At 41.7% G+C, this 22,280-nt stretch overlaps 1 protein-coding gene across 2 annotated transcripts in view; it reads right to left on the bottom strand.

Annotated features, from left to right (window-relative positions):
• PLOD2 (procollagen-lysine,2-oxoglutarate 5-dioxygenase 2) overlaps positions 1–22,280 on the bottom strand; it is a 58,709-nt gene that overhangs the window by 25,775 nt on the left and 10,654 nt on the right. For both annotated transcript variants that reach the window (XM_079977839.1, XM_079977838.1), the window contains exons 2-4: positions 14,638–14,729; positions 10,781–10,917; positions 143–306 (exon numbers count right to left, since the gene is read on the bottom strand). In XM_079977839.1, coding sequence (XP_079833965.1) covers positions 143–306; positions 10,781–10,917; positions 14,638–14,729 — 393 coding nt within the window. The remainder of the gene's footprint in view (positions 1–142; positions 307–10,780; positions 10,918–14,637; positions 14,730–22,280) is intronic.

Genomic DNA, 22,280 nt, shown 5'->3' on the forward strand with positions numbered 1-22,280 from the left:
CTGCCACAGACTCTCCAGAAGCAGAAGGATCACCATCAGCACTAAAGAAGATGTTTTGTCAACTGTTTTTGAAGTCTCATTATGATCAAGCATTAAATAAATATTGTGAAATAAATCAAACAGTTTTTATGAAACTACCTACCTCCTGCATTAAGGTACCGTTTTCCACTGCGAACAACAGGGTACTTGTCTGCTAGTCGTTTATCAGGCCATATCAATCCATCTGCTGCAAACACTACCTTGTGATTAGCTTGCTGGAACTTCTTTAACAATTCTTCAGGTCCCCCAGCAAATATAACATCATAGCTGAAGTTTGGAGGGATAAAAAGATGAGCATTAAGGGCATTTCTAGGCTTAACATATTCAAAACAGGAGTGAGTGAGTGTGTACACACACACACACACACACACACACACACAGAGAGAGAGAGAGAGAGAGAGAGAGAGACTTAGAATAAATCTCATTTTCAAAAAGTTATTTCATGTGCATATTTTATTATTTAGAAAAGATGATGCATGCAACCTCAAAGAGATGCATACAATTCATTTACTCCGAAAATCTGGCTAATTGTCACCATACCATTCACTTGGGCTTCATTCATACTGCAGTTTATTCCATTTTCTTGACATGTTATTTTGTGCATTATATTTGAGCTTTTCAAACAACATAAAATGTACTTCTAGAAAACTAATTTTCTCGTCATGTATCACTTCCCAGAATACCCTCACTGGATGCCCTTTTTTCAGCTCTTCCTTTCACCACCACACAACAAAACCAGTTTGCTTCGACTTACATAGGGCACACTGAAGTATGCAAATCTAGTTTCCTGCAGTGAGCACAGATGAGCCTCCACAAGAAGCAACATATTGGGATATAAATAATAAAATTATTATTGCTACTACTACCTATACACTACACCAGGAATAGCCAATGTGGTGCTCTCTCTCTCTCTCAATCCTTGCCAGCTTCACCAATAGTCAGGGTCCTTGGAAGTTGTAGCACAACAACATGTAGAGAACACCAGCTGTTTGTCTATGCCCTAAAAAGTAACAGCCAACTATTACCTCAGTCCTCTAGATGAGGTTTAGGACAACCACAGGGACAGCCAGAAAGAAGCAATTAGAAGCCATTAGAATCCCATTCCCCCATACATTCATCCTAGTTGGATGACATTGTGAATAGTCCTCACAACTGTGTGTGTGTTTAATCTGTGCCAACTGTTAATATTCTGTTGCAAGGTAAATGCAAATTCTGCACCATGCAAAAACAAATCTTGCAAGCTATGCTTAGGCACCACAGTTTGAACAGGATATCTACAATCTGGAACCTGGAGGAGGACAATGTATAAGAGGGCCCTTTGTACATTCGCCCTCCAACTTCTGAATGGGGATGGCGATAGAGTGGGTATAAGGCTCATTCCTGCTCTCATGTCAGTTTTGTACACAAATGGGATGCCTGAAAGGGGCTAGTGCAGGCTTCCTCAACCTCGGCCCTCCAGATGTTTTTGGCCTACAACTCCCATGATCCCTAGCTAGCAGGACCAGTGGTCAGGGATAATGGGAATTGTAGTCCCAAAACATCTGGAAGGCCAAGGTTGAGGAAGCCTGGGCTAGTGTTTGGGTTTTTGTTTTGTTTTTTGTATCAGATTGCTTGCTCTTTAAGTGCCTGCATAAAACACCACTGCCTTGTGAGTGATTACAAATTCGCAAATCTGTCTGCTCTATCATGGTTGTACTTTTACACACCACTTCCAAACATCAGTGATAATATCCGCAGCTGGCAATACCAGTTCACAAACAGTTTTTCAGAGACTGAGGCTCACTGCTGATTCATCTGCAGAAATAGCTTGTTTAGGATGTAACATGCTGAATGTTGTACCACATGATACCACAAACTATGATATTTTTGCTGATGCTGCTGAGATTTTACAACTAACTGGAGACATATATTTGAGAAGCAATGTTTTAGCAGTGCAGCATTCAGTATATACAAAGCATTACAATGGTCCTTTGACAAGGAGTGATACCAATACAAAAGGGCAGCAGAGTGCAAAATGGGCTGCTTTCATTAAGGTGGTTTATAACAATCACTTGTTGTGTTCTTCCTTTGCCAACGCATGTTCCCTGGAAGAAAACCGATATGTTGGCTTTGGCATGCCAACTTTCAGTAGAACAAGGTTATTATAGATGCTACCGCAGGTCTTAAGACACAGGGCTCTGTCACAACACACACGGTTTGCAAAAAGAAACCCCTGCTTTTTGTATAAAACCATGAAAAGGGCTAACAATGAATGAGCCCCTGTTGGAATCATTGCACTGCAAATTCATTAACTCAAGGAGGCCTTTGTCTAGGAACCGGAGCAATTATTGACTTGATTCCACTCAGGCAAATCTCTATTCTACCATCACCATGCCCTTTTCATCCAATGTCTACCTTCTTTGCAAACACAGTTAATAAAACTGACTAGTCAATAAAACACAGACTACTTGCCTCTCTGAAAGTTATGGTACTTAGCTCAGTCATTATATCCAATGCTACTGGATTACATGTTCAGCTGTACCTATTTTAACGGCCTTTGGAAAGCTTAAGAGAACAGAATTGCTCTTTTGGATTTCAATAACAGCTAGGTGTTACATGTGCATATCTGCACTCTCTTATTACAGGGTCCCCCCCCCAAAAAAAAAGTTTTGTTCCAGGATGTCTCTAGTTCTCCCTATACAGCACTTCAAATATTTTCTGGACACATAGATCCATTACCAGGGAATAAAGAAGACTTATGCCTCCTTTCATTTTCCTCTCCCCGACCACAAGCTTGCCAAACTGTATTCCCCTGCATCTGGTAATTCAGCAGTCCAAGATCTTGGCTGCCTCTATCCTTCCCCTCCTTGTCTCCCCAGCTCCCTTTCTCCTCCAGTCTCTCTCCAGAGAGCTACTACCACAAATGCATAAGCTGTAGAGGTCCTTGTCATTTGGCAGTTTTAAACCACATGAGGGGAAGAAAAAGAAGGCCTTGTTCTTTTCATTCTTTTTGCAGTCATGAAATGTGCACTCAAACAGGTTTCCTCTCTACTAAACTACTGAGGATGTGAAAGATGTACAGTGGAACCTTGGTTTTGAAATGTAATCTGTTCCGGAAGACCATTCGACTTCTGAAACATTCGAAAACCGAGGCGCAAAGGGCAGTCTGCAAATTTACAGAGAAAATTGAGAAAAATACAATGCCCATTCAACTTCCAAGATGTGTTCAAAAATGGAAACATTTACTTCTGGGTTTTTGGCAATCGAGTTCCGAAAAGTTCGTCAACGGAGACGTTAGAAAACTGAGGTACCACTGTATTCTTCATTTTATGTTCTGCTTGTCATCTTCTCCACAACCCTATATTTTCTTGCTGCTGCCACACCTTGGTTTCCTCCATCATCAGCCTGGTGCTTGCCAGATGTTTTGCACTGTAACTCCCATCAGCCCCAGTCAGCATGGCCACTGGTTACAGACTATGAGAGTTGGAAACCAAAACATCTGAAGGACACAAGGTGTGCTTTCCTTTTTTGCTTTCTTCTATATAGACTTCCCAGACAGCTAGTCCAACAGAGGCAAGAGAAGGAAACCTCATCCATGGGGCCAACTCAGCCTAGGGAGGGAGAGACCTATACTTTCTAGGACAGCTAATAATAATAATAATAATAATAATAATAATAATAATAATAATAATTTATTTATATCCCACGCTCCCCAGCCAAAGCCGGACTCAGAGCGGCTAACAACAGTAAAATAATACAGCATTCTAAAATCAATTCATTATAAAATTATATAAAAGTGCTGGCAATGTTTATGGAATCCACAACCAGCTCTGATGGTAGAGAAGGAGCCAGGAAGCATTTCTCCAGGAAATGGGACATTCTAGGCATCACAAAGGAAAACAATACCTCTTCAAGGGGGCTTTCCCAAGAACAGGAGTGGAGGACTGAACAAGAAAAGGATTTGAAATGAGCATGTCACATTATGTTTAAAGACAGGTTATGTGAAAAACAGCAGGCACAGGATCATGGTCTGGCTGCATTTCAGTGACAGAAGCTTTACAGCAGCGTCAGGCAGAACTTTGCATTGCAAAATATTATTTTTTTCTCCTCATACTACCAGACTGCTTTTTTAAATTATGAAGTCCTCTTACTTTTTGTTAACTCCTTTTATGTTTAAGCTGGAAGCATTGTCCAGCTGCATAAAAGGATGATGTCACTGTACCAAAGCAGGTAGAGTTACATTTCAGACATCTGTGAGCTACATATGCAAGTTGTGTTTGTCCTTTGGCTGCAACTGCATGTCTAGCTCTGGCCAAGCTCTCTCTCCTGGGGGTGGGGGGTGGAGGACATTGAACCGCCATTGGAGGAACAGAAACACTCAAGCAGCACTTAGGAAAGGCTTAAGGGCCCTACTTCTCCTTGGCAATGTTACAGCACCTGAGGACCATTAACCCAGTGCTGATCTAACAAGTCCAACAACATCTAAGTGAGCAGAGCATTCAAAGAGACAGAACCAATGCAAGACAGCAAAGCCACCCCTCACGGTGTGGGGCCCTTCCACCAGACATAATGCTTGGATATCAATCTGCTTACTAGAGAATCAGATGGTGATGGGTTCTGTTAAGTTGTGGGTGAACATATCACATGACACAGCGATTCTTCAAACAGCTCTTGTTTATTCACAGGCCAGAACAGAACTGAACTGAAGGGTTCAGCCAGCCTGCTTATATAGAGCTCCACTACATTGCAACTGTAACACTTTCTGTAACTATCCAATCACTGAATGTCACTTTCAATCCCTTAATTGCATATGTGGACCTGAGTGAAAACTATCTACAGTATCCCCCTGCTGGCCAAGGGTGAGAACTTCAGTATATAACAGGTTCAAAAGAGGAGGGGGGACCTTGGATCACAGAACAAGGGGCCTATGTCTGAACATCTGTGCCTCACATATAAAGGACTATTATCCCACTTTGACAGTCATGGCTCCCCCGAAAGTCTAATGTGGCCTGAAAAGAACAAAGAAAAGCAATGTGATGTGGGCAGGGGTGTCAGACTAGACCCAAGGAATCCCTCATTTGAATGGCTACTCAACCACAAAGCCTAACTTGAGCAAGTCTCTATTTTTATCCCAACCTGTCTAACAAGGTAGTTTTGAAGTGGGTGATGGTACCCAAGCATGCAGCCTTCTGCTTTTGGAGAAAACTGGGATAAAAATCTGATAGACAGGTGCAGAATTGGGCCTATAGGAAATGTATAATATGATCCTTCAGAAGGTTTACAACTGTTGAAGTAGATCAATGCTTAGCAAAACATAGCAGACCTAGAAAAATGTCCCAAGGAGCATTAGCATTCTCTGAAGAGTTGAAAGATATAAAGAAATGGAATACAGTGGTACCTCTGGTTACAAACTTAATTCATTCTGGAGGTCCATTCTTAACCTGAAACTGTTCTAAACCTGAGGTACCACTTTAGCTAATGGGGCCTCCTGCTGCCACCGTATGATTTCTGTTCTCATCCTGAGGTACTACTTCCGGGTTAGCGGAGTCTGTAACCCGAAGTGTTTGTAACCCAAGGCACCACTGTACTGTAAATGCAGGGTATTTCCTGAAGGGTGGGGGAAACCAAAAATTCATTCCAATCAGGTCAAAGAAGTACTGTATAATGAAGCCCTGTAAGAGCAATGTGTGAAGAAAAGTTTTTCAGGGTTACCTAATCTGAATTAAAACCACTGGCAGCATGACAGTAGTGGATCATATAAAAAAGCCACACTGGCCATGGTAAAGTTCCACTGCCAAAGGAATGCCTTGCTCAGAAGTTATGATGTGATTTGGCGATGTATTTTCTGGCCTTTACACTTTCTTTTTTTAAAAAAGAAATCCTTTGTTGGTAGGAGAAGAGGGAAGCTTAGCTAGCAAAACAATATTGATTTCACTCATAGACTTGAAACATGATATTTTAGTTTGAAAATCTATCCTTGCTTCAGCTGCAATACTGGTGTCGTCTGCAAACTCAGGAACACATTTCTGAAATGGTGTACTTGAAGTCCTTTATATAGAGCCAGACTGTCAGAATTCACTACTGTAGTGGAATAAATTATTGCTGTAGCTGGTCTCCATTTCCCTGAGAGGACTGAAACCTGCGTGAAAATGCACAGAAGCCTTTTACATAGAAAGATAAAGCTTTTAACAGTTTCCCCTGCTATTTTATTGTATATCACCTTGAAACAATTATAGAGATGAACAACAACAACAGCAACAATATCCACACTTAGGTTTTAAATACTGTGAATCAGGGATGAGGAATTCAGCACCTGGTATTGAAAAGTCTTGTCTAGATTGGTGCCTCAAAATGTTATTGCACTGCAACTCCCATTGCCCTTGAGCATTTGCTTTCCTGGCTGATGGGAGCTGGAGTCCACAATATGTGGAGCGCAACAGGTTACCCATCCCTGCTGGAAACCATAGCAAACTATTTTTCACAGAAAAACAACAACAACAATGCCTTCTCTGAAGGAGAAGGCGTGTTCAAGACAGAGGGCACTGACTTTTGCGCTACATCTGCATACATTGGATTGATCCAGAATGTGTTATAAAGTTATGCCATTCTTTGCTGAACTTATTGTCCTCGGTGCCTCAAATCAGCAGATTTGAGGCACCAAGAGCACAATAAATTCAGCAAAGAATGGCATAACTTTATAGAATATATTAAAGATCACTATAAACATTTAAAAACGTTAGCAGGATTGATATAGCACTTGTAATTTAAAACGATAAAGGATAAAAATGGAAATGTAATAAGTTAGATAAATGCAATTAGATGCAACGAAAAAGGAAGGGAAAAAATTGGAGGCCATGGGAGGGGTAGAGAGATGTCTGGGGGTTCAGGGAACCCCATAAATGTATTGACATACATTATGCTTTTAATGTAAACAAGTGTTTTTTTGTGTAAAAAAATGTTATTTCAAAATTTGAAAATTAAAAAGAAAAAGAAAAAAAAGAATGCTGATTTGAGATTTGGGACACATACATATATATATATGTATATACATAACTACATATGCATATATAGAATTACATATATATATATATATATATATATATATATATATATATCAGAAGTGAAGTGTTATTTCTGTCTCTATAGCAAGGAACTGACATACAATCAATCAAGTATACTAGGCTTCATTGATTATTTGCTTCAGAATCAAACTCAGAGACTGAAGAAATAATTGATCCATTGATTTTTTGTAATGTATATCCTGCTTTTGGTTGCTCCAAAAATATACTTAAAATAGCATCTCTTGCTTAAAAACAGAACAGAAAATAAAGCACAAGAAAGAATATAAATTGGCAGGTGGGTGCCAAGTGAGCCTCTCTGGAGAATATGTTCTAGAGTAGAGGCACAATCAAGGAAAAGGCCATTTTCCCTGGTAACCATCTCCCCCCCACATCCCATATGATGGCAGGGGAAATGATGAAGGGCCTCTCATGTAGATCTCAGAAAGCTTAAACACATGGGAAAATAGGTAACTATTACACAGGTAAGGTTGACTGACATGCTGTGTTTTTCGTAGAGGCAAATAATCTCACTGCAAAAGAAAGCTGGAACAGAAAGCTGCTGATTAACAAGAGGTAAGTGGGAAAAGGCAAAAGCTTGTCTTTTGCTCCAAGCGGAACGGCAGGTATTTAGAAACTTTGCAGGGAAGGAAGCCTATTAAGTAAGCTGTATAATGTTACCCAGTGGGTTCATGAAGACTCCCACTGTTTTGCTTTTCCCCAAAGTTTGGCAGAAGAAATGTGAAAAGTGTGCCTTGGAGTTTCTCCAGCTCTCAACAAAAAATATAAAATGAATAAATGAAAATGGCTGGCTTGTGCTCCAGACAACCCTCCATTCAAGCTGGCTAACCCCAGAGTTGGACCTAAAGCACAGAGTGAAACAGGGGATGCTCTGAGAGGAGAAAGTGGTGCCTGGCTCAGAGCTGCATTTTCCCTTTTTGCAAAATTGTAGCAGGAACTTTCAGTCAGTGACAGGAACCAGATGCTCTCTAGAGTATGATCTCCCAGACAACGTTTTTCCACCACAAGACGGAATGACCTCATGTTATTCCTTTCCTTTTCTGTGTCCCAGAGTGGCAGCATATTAAGGCATTCAGACAACTTTAGAAGTGGTAACAGTAGCGGCCATATGACAGAGTGGTAGGGCTTAAATATTTAAAGTATGTTTACAAATTCCAATTCCAGATTTGTTATCAGTTATAAATAGCTATATGAACCATGGGGTTTAATAACGTTGAAATTCTGCCTGTTCCAAAGTGGCCAAAGTGAGTATTTTTCCTATCATGAAAACATTTGCCTCATGGCAAAACACAATTTACCAGGCCATACGTTTTGTGTCATGAGCTACTGGGAGAATCTGCAAGTCATTTGAAGTTTTTTTCTACAATCAAGGGGTATATACATTTTTATTGAATTATTATTATTATTATTATTATTATTATTATTATTATTATTATTAAATTCATGTGTTGCCTTATACCCAAAGATGTCAAGGCGACATTGTAAATATTGAAAATATACAACCACATCTAAAAATGATCACAGTAAACAGCCCCCACAAAGTACACATTTCCTGCCACAAATCTCTCTCTCTCTCTCTCTCTCTCTCTCTCTCTCTCTCTCTCACACACACACACACACACACACACAGAGAGAGAGAGAGAGAGCAATAAAACAGAAAGCAGCTAAAAACCACCAGATATCAGCTTTCAAATGCTTGAGGTATATGAAAGGTCTTAGACTGAATGTACCTAACGATATAAGCAAGACTCAAATAGGTTTTTAAAAAGTAAGAATATGCATCTAATGCTTATGAACAGAAATTGAAACTCTAACAGCATGCAAGTTTCAGAAGAAATGTGCAGCTCATTACATTACGCATCAAGTCTTCCACTTTCTTATTATTTGAGTTTCTCACCTTGAGAATGTTTTAAAGCATGTTTTGAAGTCTTGGAGAAGCTGCTCTCCTAGGTAATTGTGGGAAGCAGAGAATGCTGTGCTAAGTTCAGCCAGATGACCTGCCATTTCTCCCATAGGAAGGAAGTCAGATTGGCAGGCTTCCACAGGCCATGTGTAAGTGACTGAAGCCGAGTCCAGACAGTTATTCCCCATAGAGCTAGATATTCAGGGTGGGGAGGGCATTACCAACTAGGTTGGCTCATTCATGGTGCCCAGCCTCCATGCTTTGGAGGCGATGTCGCACACTTGAAAAATGAAGGTTACGTAAGGGGCTTTTTTGAAGAGGGAACTCACAGGAACTCATTTCTGGCATCTCTCAGGTGGGTGCCGTTGTTATTCTAAGAGAACGAGGGAGGTGTTCATGGTGAGTTCCAGACCTCTTTTTCTAGAAAAATAGCACTGGATATTCATCATTAAGAATCCACACCTGCTGACATGTATATGCTTAGACACTTTTGTACAAATGTCATCTTCAACATGTGAAGGACAGGTGCAATAAGTGAGCCAGCAGGCAGGATTCAGACTTTTCCCTTCCACACTCACCATTGTAACACAAAGACCACATGCAAAGGGTCTGAATCTTTATGCTAGTAAACCAAACAGAACAGACCGGGAAATGGCCGGCTGTCCCATGCTGTTAAGACTATTACTCCCATCATCCATGACTATCGGTTGGTACTGGCTAGGGCTGATGGGAGTTGTAGTCCAACATTGTATGAAGGGAATAGACTTCACTGTGATAGTCTTTATTGCAACTCTAATCCCATTAAACATTTCCTCGGGATTAATTGCCTCTGATTCTCTACTCGCAAACTCCAAGCTGGGTGAAATTCCCACTTTAGCTATAAACCTGTACAGAATACAGGGGAAAATATTTTTGAAAGGCGACACCAATTAATTATAAAACATACACCCTAAGAGTTAGGGCTCCAAAATAACAGCTTCTACCTCTGAGCCTCATATGAATTATGGATCACCAGGCTCAGCCCTGCAATTTTCTTCAATAGGAGGGCCTGGAAAACATGGGGCTGGGGGAGAAGATCTAGGAGCATGTATGAAGGGCATCATTGAATAATTTCAGCCAGTTTCCACACAAAACATCTGAGACTGGTGGAGGAAGTCTCCCAAGTCAGAAAGAATTACAACATCAGGAAAGCTTGCATCCCAGCACTGGACCTCTGAATTTTAGAAATTAGCCAATATGCTGTCTTCCAGATGTTGTTGGACTTCAGCTCCCATAAACCCCTGCCAGCATGGCCACTGGTCGGGCAAAAGAGCTGGAGGGCACCAGGTTGAAGGAATCTGCTGTAAGTTTAACATAAATTTGCTGCTACCGCTCACTGTGCATTCTTTATAAAAACACTTTCTTATTTAACTGCCAATTGTGCAGGTCATTTACCCATTTACTTCTGACAGGAATTTCTAACTCATAAAGCAGGAATGTTTATTTTAGACTGCGTGTCTCACAGCTTCTTGAAGCTAGATAACATCCACTCCCCCCTCCTTCCTTCAAGGAACACAACATGCCCCGCTGACAGTTTCTGCATCTGTAAATCTGTTAAACAAACAAAGCCTGCTTCTTATACAGCCTAAAATCTCTGGAAGTGGAAAGAAACACTAGCTTTCCCCATTTAAAAACTAGGACACAGGGAAATATATGCATGTTAACCAACAGCATGTCACAACAAAACTGATTTTCCTCCACAGTCCAAAGTACAGGATCCAAAATAAATAAGTTATCTTACCAGTCAACATACATAACCACCAAATCCTCTTGATCAGCATACGATTCCAATGCAGACTTCAACAGGCGTACTTTCTGACCTCCTCCGATAGAGTTTAGAATATCTCCTCCTTTCCACTCTTCACCTTTACCCAGCACCTAGGATAAATAATGAAGGGTCTTGAGAAGAGTGTGCTGTCACAACCTGGACCATTATTGATCAGCAGTGAGATAGTATTTGGTCTTCATCCCATAAATTAGTGTCAGCTCCAGGGGGACTGGCTAATGTGTCCTCTGATGGGCTTCTTCCTCTGCCGGTAGGTCTTGGTATCTCCTGGTATTCTCCTGATGGACATCTGCTACAACTGCAGACATCTCCAAGCAAAAACACAAACAACTGTCAATGGCAAAAGCCACTGACTAGGGTAGTCCATAACTCCAACTTGGTTGTTACGGGTACCAGAGAATGCATTCACCCAGTGAACTGGCTGTTTGTCCATCAATGGATTTGACTTTGGCGGGGGGGGGGGGGCAATACCTGCTGCTGGAACTAAAGGCACTGGTTGCAGTAAATCACCACAAGCCCTACTGTCAGCATAGGAGGCTGTTAGTGGCGTTGCTTCTGTCTCCTGCCTTTTTGGCACTGACCCATGACCCATGAGTCTTCTTAGTGGTAGTTCACCATTGGTGGAATGCCTCCCTGGTGAGCTATGTCTTTCTCCCTCCTTATCAACTTTCCAGAGAAATATAAAGACATTCCTGTTTACCCAGGCATTTGACAGCTGATGGAAAGCTGATGGAACTTTAAAATTAGTAACTGTGGGGGTCTGTGGTAGCTTTTTAATGTTTTTAGGTGTTTTAGATGTTTTTAAAGGTAAAGGACCCCTGACAATTAAGTCCAGTCGCGAACGACTCTGGGCTTGAGGTGCTCATCTCGCTTTAATGGCCGAGGGAGCCGGCGTTTGTCTGCAGACAGTTTTTCCAGGTCATGTGGCCAGCATGACTAAGCCACTTCTGGTGAAACTAGAGCAGCACACAGAAATACCGTTTACCTTCCCGCCAGAGCGGTACCTATTTATCTGCTTGCACTTTGATGTGATTTTGAACTGCTAGGTTGGCAGGAGCTGGGACTGAGCAATGGGAGCTCACCCCGTCGTGGGGATTTGAACCGCCGACTTTCCGATGGGCAAGCCCAAGAGGCCCAGTGGTTTAGACCACAGCACCACCCGCGTCCCCCTTAGATGTTTTAAGGTGGTATTTAATTGGATTTAAATAGGGGTTTTTATTTTAAATTGAATTGTTTGCCACCCTGGCCTCCTTTGGGAAAAAGAGTGAGGTACAAACACAATCAATCAATAAACTCCACAAGACAGAGCTGCAAGTGGATTATGGAGGGCTAGTAAAAAGTCAGCTATCATTTTATCAGCCAGTTTCTCAGGTCTTATGGGGCCTGTCAAATGCTCAACCCTTTCTAAATCAGACTTTTTCTTAAATATGATTACTGTTGTCCTATCTAGTGGATTAGAGGGGGGGGGGGAATCCTCAATTCACTTCCAAAGAAGAAACACTGTTTCCCTATCACATTTTAATTATCGGTGCATTTCCTGTACGTCAATGAGTAGAAAAGAAACTTATTTTGAAGTGAACATGTTTAGGCTGAAAACAAGTTACAACAAAGCTCAACACACACCTCCCATGCCTTCCAACAGTTTAGACATATTAAAGACAGGATTTCACTGCCCATAAATTTTCCATGTCCCAAGCAGTCCTGAGCACTATGACATCACTCTAGAAATATGAGAGGCAATTCCTAAGCAAACAGTAACCCAGCAATTACTTTCCACCACATAAGTTGCTCAAAGCACCAAATTGCTGAGAAAGAGAGGGGAAAGCTTTTGATTCTTAAACTAGATAAGTAGAGTATATCCAAAGGATAAATCACAACTGGACTAGGACACTGTGGACAATGGAGACAAACACCACTAATCCGCATGTTGGAGGAGTTTCATTGGGCAGTGGTAATTGTAAAGTTTTGCCTCATTTGCAAAAAGGAATCCTGCACTGCTTGTGTTTCATTCCTGGCCATCACAGTGGGATAAACATTCATGCTATCACAGCTAAAGCACCTTCATAGTGTTGAGGTGCCAGAACAGATGGTGCATTCAGGATGGAATAGTATTTGTTTAGTTGGTTGGCCGGGATTTCTTTTTAATCTATTTTAGAAAAGGGATAAAGGCTCTGAGAACTGAATTAAGAGAACTGCGTGTTGCCTACACCAGCCTCTTCCTTCCGTGCACAAAATAAATTGTGCATGTATAGGAAATGTCCACACAACTGGAAATTACCTTTTTTGGGGTTGCTGAATCCTGATTATGTGGAAAGACCTTACATACACAAAAGTTCTTAGCCCTGCTCACAAAACAGCATGCGGAGCCTGATTGTGATGGCAGGCGTGACCCAGCTTCTTTGTCACATATTAAGTAGCAAGCAAATACTGATGGTTTTAAAAGGGGCTTTTAAAAGGAGGCAGGGCCATAGCTCAGTGGTACAATAAGTCCCAGGTTCAATCTCTGGTTGGGCTGGGATTAAAATCTTTTGCTGTTGCCAGTCAGTGTAAGGTAAAGGTAAAGGTACCCCTGCCCGTACGGGCCAGTCTTGACAGACTCTGGGGTTGTGCACCCATCTCACTTAAGAGGCCAGGGGCCAGCGCTGTCCGGAGACACTTCCGGGTCACGTGGCCAGCGTGACATCGCTGCTCTGGCGAGCCAGAGCCGCACACGGAAACGCCGTTTACCTTCCCGCTGGTAAGCGGTCCCTATTTATCTACTTGTACCTGGAGGTGCTTTCGAACTGCTAGGTTGGCAGGCGCTGGGACCGAGCAGCGGGAGCGCACCCCGCCACAGGGATTCGAACCGCCGACCTTTCGATCGGCAAGTCCTAGGCGCTGAGGCTTTAACCCACAGCGCCAGCCAGTCAGTGTAGACTGCATTGAATTAGATGGACCATAGGACTGACATGGTGAAATGCAGTTTCCTAAATTTCCTACAGTCACTGGCAGAGTATAGGCATTGCATGCAGAAAGTTCAAAGTTCAGTCACTAATGTCTCCAAGTAGGAGTGAGAAAATGTCCTGTCCAAAACCCCTGAGAGCTGCTACTGGTCAGTGCAGCAATACTAAACTTAGATTAGCCAGTAATCTGACTCAGTACATGTCATATCTCTATGCCTTGCAGTCAGGCCCATGGGAATCTGCTAAGCAAAATATTTTTTATTGACCTCCATTGCTCTGGACCTCTCTGATAGGAAATTCCCTTTAAAGTTGAAGTGCTAAGTCCTTTACAGCCTATTTCAGTTATCAGTGTTTTCCTACAGAACCAAGTGGAGGAGCACACATTCCTCGCAGAAGTAACTTTTTTAAAGCAGCAGTTGGGATAAGGCCAAAAATAAGGAGGAGATATAAATTCCAAGAAATGGATGCATTTTATTCTGAAGATGCAGAATATAAGGGGGATGCTTTCGGATGAAAATAGTTACCAAGCATAAGCATAAGTTAACTGGAAAGGAAAAGAGATAATATTTACACAGACTGTGGATAAAACCTTGCCAGCCCTTAAATCTATAAGCCTGTGGAATAGCCTCCTGAGCTAAGTAGAAAACTCCACCATCTGGAATATTAAGAGCTAGACTAGGTGAAAGATTACTAAACCTACAGTAGGGAGTAATTCTGAATTGGCAAAGGTATGCAGCAAATGACCGAAGTGGTATTTTCCATGATTTCATTCTACAGTGGTTTATTTTATGAGTGTGTGTGCGTGTGTGAATTCACACACAGAGAGAAACTATTTTCCATATTTTGAAAGAGGAGGAGGGTACACAATACCTTTACAGTGTAGTTGAAATGCTTTGCTGATTGCATGAATCTGTGAAAGCCATCCGTTTCCTTTGTTGCAACAGTTAGAATTAGTAGCTTATCTAGAAAAAAGGGGGAAAGAGAGAGAGAGAGAGAGAGGTGTGAGTTCTTCACAGATGAAATAACAACAACAACAATTAATGGATTTCTAGCCTGCCTTATTAGGATATGACATATTGGAAACATTGGACTGCCCAATTCAATATACGGCAGCTTCATACATGGCATGCATATGGCATGCATAAAAAGTAGAGCTAATTTTCTTCTGATTTACAAATAAATATTCTTCCCTTCTCACCTGGAGGCAGTTATTGCCATAGGCAATGAGCAAGGTAGCTATTTACGAGTGACTACCATCTTTCCATTTTGTGAGAACGGCCGCAACCCTGTAGTACAGTTTCTGCTTTGCAGAAAGTACCATGTTCAATCCCTGGCATCCGCAGATGGCGCTGAGAGTTCCCTGCCTGAAACTCTGGAAAGCTGCGGCCAGTCAGTGTAGACAGCACTGAGCTACTTGGAGCAATGATCTGATTTGGTATAAGGTAGCATTCTGTGTTCCAAATTAAACCTATTCAAAGCAGTCGAGGAAGCCAAGTTTGGGTCTTTCTTTTGCCCTGTAAAGTGGCATATAAACACTAGGAATTATAGAGGGAAATTCACTGGGGAGCTCAGAGCATTGCAGAAACCTAATCACTACCACCCTGTGTGGTAGGTTAGGCTGACAGATAAACCCTTGGCCACTCAGGAAGCTCAGCTGAACAGGAGTTTGAAATTGAATTGCCTACTAACCACTGCACCACATTGGCTCTGTGTTATACCATTTACCGTACTTTCAAACTGGATACAATAGAACTAAGCATTTCAACAGCTCACAAGAGAAAGTGCAGCCATTCAAGCTCATGAACAACTTTCCCTTTAAATACTGTACTGAAAAGCAAGTTGTCAAAACCACATGGCAAGAAGGGGTCCTGAGGCCCCTGAATGATGGTTTTGGAAAGAAAGTTGTCTAAATGAATGTCTGTGTCCTATTATTCAGGATGCAAGGAGTCACAAGCCCAGGCCAAAATCATTAATTTGCTATCCCTAATGTGCCACTGCTGACATAAAGACTTGGAAATGAAGCCATTTGGAAACCCTTCAAACTCATGGAATATTATACATTTTCAATAAGCTAGATTTTATAGCGCAAAAGAGAAAATCCAGTTTGTGCAATAAAAGTCTGTTGTTTCAAGCTATTATGTCACCAGCTTGAACATTATTGGGGATTAGTTAGTTAAAAATGCATCTCTGTTTTCAAGCAGTATTTTAAGATAGGATTGCTACTAATAGTGGGTATATTTCAGCAGCAGGAACAAATTAGGTTCACAACAGCATCCTATAAACATGATAAGAAAAATCGGTATTCTGTCTAACAGATATGGCTGGAAGTTACAAAGCACATATTGGCAGTTTCCCCATATCTTTCCCTTGTCCTCTTATAGGCTCTGAGAAGGCTGAGCAAAAAAAAAGTAGCAACTATGAGAAACAAACTTGCGACCAGACCACCACCCTACTTTGATTTATGGAGCTTTTGGAAAGAAAGCACCAGCAATAGAGTACACTGGAAAATGTGATCATAGAAGACTAAGTAAGCCAAATGAATTCCTTATTACATTTCCCTGTGTGAACTATTTTGATTGAGAGCAATTTCAGGTTTGGATTTGGGAGGCTATACCGTATTTTACAGCTACACTTGCCAGCAAGTTGGAACAAATGTCAAGACACTTTATAATCACTCCAAAGGAAATGATCATAGGCATAGCAGCCAACACATAAACACTCAGTAGGCAGCTCTTGTGACAGAGATCGGGAAACTGTGGCCTTCCAGATATTGTTAGACGGACAGAATCAGACACACCCTCACATGAGACCTAGGTCATCCCAGAAACCGTGCAGTGAGGGATTATTTACAAATTCAAGGGTCACTCCCATGACCTGCCATATATACAATCTGCATTTTGAAGGCACGTTGTGAAACCAGACAATTTTAAAATATAACATTTTAACAAATCTTTCTGAGAGATCACTGGTGCTTAGTGATAGAATTCATCTCTTCATGGTTAAGGAAGGCTCACAAAACCCAAGGAATTTCACATCAGAAGGAAGGTATTTTGTACAATTTCATATTTATGTGATGGTTATTACCTCTCAGTAGGTTCATTTCAACTTTAAAACTAATAAAATGTTTATGTTAAGGTACTTCAGCTGTCATTGACCAGCTCTATTATGTAGCAGAGAATGTTCATGAATACACAGTTCTAAGCTTGGGAAGAAATTATTCTGAGGGTGCTTAAAAACTGAATGAGTTTACAGGAACTCTCTCCTTAGACAGATACAGAGCAGACAGAAAATGCCGTCATCCCGTCTATTATGTGTCTGGAATAACACTGTAATAAAGAATTAAGTTGCAGTTACAGTCCCTCCCCCAGAGTGCATTACTAACCCTCTGAAACAGGGAACTGGTTCTCCAAATAAGCTGTAGAAAAAGCACTTTGCAAATTTCATGTTCCTCATCCATGGACTTCCTTTACTTTCATACTGATTTTCCAGCACACAATTCTAACTGCAACTAATACCATTAAAGGCAGAGCAAAATATAGAGTTTGCTTTTCTTTACAAATCTGGAAGCAAGCTGATATTTGCAGTTTTCTCCCAGCCTGGAATTTGACAAATCTCGATGGCATCCCTGTAGCTTTTTCCAAATATTTACCATGTGTGTGTAGACAGGAACTATACCAAGCAGAAGAGCCATAATTTAACAAATAATCAACCATTTTGCCTGATTTGGGCACAGCAAAACTCTATACCTTTACTGAAAAAACTCCTGCTCTGTGCCTAACCAAAACAAGGCTCTTCCAACATTTGATTCTAATGTACCACCACACGGTCCTTGGGACTAACAAAGCATTGTTCCATATGCAACACTCTTCCATCACATAAGGGAGAGATGGGGAGCTTATGGCTGAAGGTTGCATGAGACCATTGACCTAATTTCATGCAGGTGCTGAGAACCCAGAGAAAAAGAAGATGAGAGGATTATCAAGCAATCTCTCACCTATTGTGCATTTTAAATGCATATTTTCTTAGGCCTTTCACAGCTGCCGTAGACTGGTATCAGTGGGCACCACATTGGTGACCCCTGTAAGGGCTTCCCCCAGTCACAGCCAAATTCTAAAGAAAACAGATTCTTCCCTAATAGTCCATTTCTCAATATGTTTAAAGAAGTTTTATGTGGTTCTGTACATTGGCATCCCAAATCCATTTTTTAAAAAAACGATAATCTAAATGGAAAAAAACAATCATAAAATCTGACTGATTTATTCCAATCTAATTTTCATTTTATTTAAGAAAGACAGACAACTGGCAACATTTTCCTTAATTATGGCTTGTTCAAAGGAAGACCTTTATCCTTCCCTTTGATGACATTTCCATTGACATGGAAGCTGAAAGCAGAAGCATGCCCCTGAAATAAATACAAGATGTGACTCATTTATTCTGTTTAGAACTGGCAATTTGTGTGCCCACAGAACTTCGAATTACAAAGCTCTCCCTACTGCAGATTTAGGGATGAGAGAAGATTAGCCAGAGGCTTTACTTCTGCATTCCCGACCCCCAACATATTCACTTTCTAGAAACAGGAAGACTGATATTGTCATGGAAAAGCATCTCTCCCAGGGAAACACACTTGCACTCTGAGATGACACATGTCTGTAATGGTTATACTATATCCATATGTATTTACTGCTCATTTGAATTCACTGCTGCGGATTTCCATGCTTGAGGTAGGAAGGAACTGACAACCCCGAGGATTCATGTTCATTGTACTATTGATTTAATTTTCCTTTGTACTATGCCTTATTTGCTTGATTTATTTCACTGAGGTGCTGCTTGAATTTGCAGATTGTTCTGGTCTGTTGCATTCATTTCTGCCTAAAAGATCCTTTGAGCCTGGTATGCTATTTGTATTTCGGTCCCACCCACAAAAGGGACGCAGGTGGCACTGTGGTCTAAACCACTGAGCCTCTTGGGCTTGCTGATCAGAAGGTCGGCAGTTTGAATCCGGGTGAGTTCCCATTGCTCTGTCCCAGTTTCTGCCAGCCTAGCAGTTCAAAAGTATACCAGTGCAAGTAAATAAATAGGTACCCTTGCGGCAGGAAGGTAAATGGCATTTCTGTGTGCTCTGGCTTCCGTCACTGTGTTCCATGTGTCAGAAGCAGTTTAGTCATGCTGGCCACATGCCCTGGAAAGCTGTCTGCGGACAAACGCCGGCTCCTTCAGCCTGAAAGTGAGATGAGCGCCACACCCCATAGTTGTCTTTGACTGGACTTAACCATCCAGGGGTCATTTAGCTTTAACCCATCCACAAAGCAGTATGATCACAAATTACATGACATCTTTCTCAGCTCTGAAGGTTCAATTGTACTTAGCTTGAAACTTGGGTGCACCCTATCATTAAAATTTGGTTCATACAGATTAAGCCTGGTTGACACATCACACTAAACCAAACTATGGCTTAACGTGCCCTCACAAGCTCTGGAAGAAGAAATCGTTGCTGCTTTGCCTCGGTCCAGTATATCCAAAGGTGCATCTCCACCCCCATCATTCTACCCGGACACTGAGGTCCAGCACGAGGGCCTTCTGGCGGTTCCCTCACTGCGAGAAGCCAAGTTACAGGGAACCAGGCAGAGGGCCTTCTCAGTAGTGGCGCCCTCCCTGTGGAATGCCCTCCCACCAAACGTCAAAGAGAACAACAACAACCAGACTTTTAGAAGGCATTGAAGGCAGCCCTGTTTAGGGAAGCGTTTAATGATTGATGTATTATGGTAATTTAATATTTTTTTGGAAGCCGCCCAGAGTGGCTCAGGAAGCCCAGCCAGATGGGCGGGGTATAAATTATTATTATTATTATTATTATTAGGCCATTCTGCTGCTGTGAGGTGCTAAACCATGATTTGATTTAGCAAGTCTTCAGAATGCAGCTCTCCCAGACAAACCATGAACTGCAAACCATAGGTTCAGGCAGCGTGCTAAGTCAAGCTATGGTTTAGCGCAGGACAGTGTAACAGCAGATTGACCAGAAGAGGAGGAAAGTTGCCATATTTCAGAAAGTGAAAATCCAGACACAAAAGTTGTTGAGCTATGGGTTGCCATAGGTCTGGATTTTCCTGGACATTTAAGCAATTTCTGCACGGACGCTGCTCCTGAAGGCTGAACCAGGCCTAAAAGATGGCCATAAATTTATCTGTAGCAGGGGAAGGGTAATGGTTTAGCAGCAATGCATACACTGCATGGTCTGGCTTGCATAAAGTCTTTGTTTCATTCCCTGCCATTTCCAGTTAAAAGGCCCTCTGGTAGCAGAGCTGTGAAATATATCTTTCTACATTCCTCTGTGGATGCAAAGAGAGGATTCCGCTTCAAGTCTGGCTCAGGATTTTAATTTTATGTGCCGTTAAATCCAGAGCAATTCTGGCAGGCAACCAAGTACTGATTCTTGAATGGTGCAGCGGCTAAACTGAATTTAAAGTTCATAAGTTAGGATCACACTCCATATCTGCATGCAATGTGAGGTTACTTTTTGGAACACAACCAGGAAAGCCAATATGCCTCATGGTATTTCATATATATCAAGCTAAATAATCAGGACTTTAATAAAGGACAGATTTAATATATCCTGGGTATTGCTTTTCTTACTATTTAAAGAGGGTGGGGAGTGAACATTTGCTTTTTCTTTAGCATGAATCGCATCTAGGTTCAGCTTTGCCTGTGTATTTCATGGAATATCTGTTACATATTTGTACACCAAAATCTAAAGGGGGAAATCTAAAGCCATTCCTGTAATGTGCTTTGAAACAAAGGTAGAAAGGGCATTCCAACATTTCTATAAAGCAGGAGTGGGGAACCTCAGGGCCAGGGGTTGGATGCAACCCCAAACCCTCTCCCTGGCTTCTCAATCCTTTCCCTGGCACTCTCCCCAGGCCATGCCACTCTCCAGGCCACAGCCCTCAATGGCCAGCTCTGTGCCCTCCTTGAGTGCCTACATTGGCTCCCAGTATGTTTCTGAGCACAATTCAAAGTGTTGGTGCTGACCTTTAAAGCCCTAAATGGCCTTGGCCCAGTATACCTGAAGGAGCGTCTCCACCCCCATTGTTCTGCCCTGACACTGAGGTCCAGCGCCAAGGGCCTTCTGGTGGATCCCTCACTGCGAGAAGCAAAGTTACAGGGAACCAGGCAAAGGGCCTTCTAAGGTAGTGGCACCCACCCTGTGGAATGCCTTCCCATCAGATCTCAAGGAAATAAACAACTATCCGACTTTTAGAAGACATCTGAAGGCAGCCCTGTTTAGGGAAGTTTTTTAATGTTTGATGTTTTATTCTGTTTTTTAATCTTTTGTTGGAAGCCGCCCAGAGTGGCTGGGGAAACCCAGTCAGATGGGAAGGGTATGTATGTATGAATGAATGAATGATAATATTAATAATATCTTGCTTGGGTGGAATGTGTCCTAGAGCTGTAATCATGCTTTTTCCTTGCCTGTATGGAGGACTGAGAGTTTTGTGTATGCAGGTGTGTGTGTGTGTGTGTGTGTGTGTGTGTGTGTGGTACACCAGGCATTTGTATGGATGCAATGTAACTCACTGCAAAAATGTAAAGAGACACTCTTTTTTTGCTCCGCCCACTTTGCACTTCTGGCGTGAGGCCACACTGGAAGAGAATGAGGCCCCCGTTGAAAAGGGGTTCCAGCCACCTATGCAGAACAAGCCTAAATTTGGGTACGGTAATTTTTGCAAATCATGTACTGAGCAAGGTACTTAAGGATTTGCCCAAAAGTGCACACCCCTATTAAGAACCAACAGACATGCCATGTCTTTTACTGGAGAAAATGGGAAGGAATGCAAAACAGACCTTACATGGTCATCCCGCAGTCAGTACTATCATGGGTTTATGTGTTCATAAACATGAAAGTTGTTTACTCAGATCTGTCTACGCGTATATAGCAAGACTGACGAATGTGAGCTACTTCTGCACTGACTAACAAACAAAACAGAAAATGTTCAAATCAAATGCAGGGCTCATAAGGCTGAGCATGGAAAAAGACTCTACCAGAACATATTCTTTCCCTGGCAGGAATCTGAAGCCAACGGTGTATATATTTATACTCCTAAGTTATCAACGGCCAAATATGGTGCCTTCTTCCTTCTCTGTCCTGCAACCTGCCTAGAATCCTATAACTCATCCCACATATATAGTATAGAGTGGTGATAGCTTATTCAGGACTATACCTTTGGATATGAATACATTAGCAAAGAGACAAGGCTGTTTATAATGCCTTGGAATCCAACATATAGATAAAATGGAAAGGGGAGATCAGGTACATTACCTTGAGCTTCTTTGAGGAAAAGTGGGCTATATTGTAAAAATGAATGAATACTACATTACAATTCAAATTTGTTATAATACAACATAAAATGTGGCCATGTTTTCTTTTGGAACAGAATTATAGTGACCACTAGGTCTATCTTGCATTTAAAGCACCATTATACCACTTTGAACAAACAGAGCTTGCCACAAAATAATCC

Source organism: Podarcis cretensis (assembly GCF_951804945.1).
Source record: "Podarcis cretensis genome assembly, chromosome: 5".
NCBI classification, from domain to species: domain Eukaryota; kingdom Metazoa; phylum Chordata; class Lepidosauria; order Squamata; family Lacertidae; genus Podarcis; species Podarcis cretensis.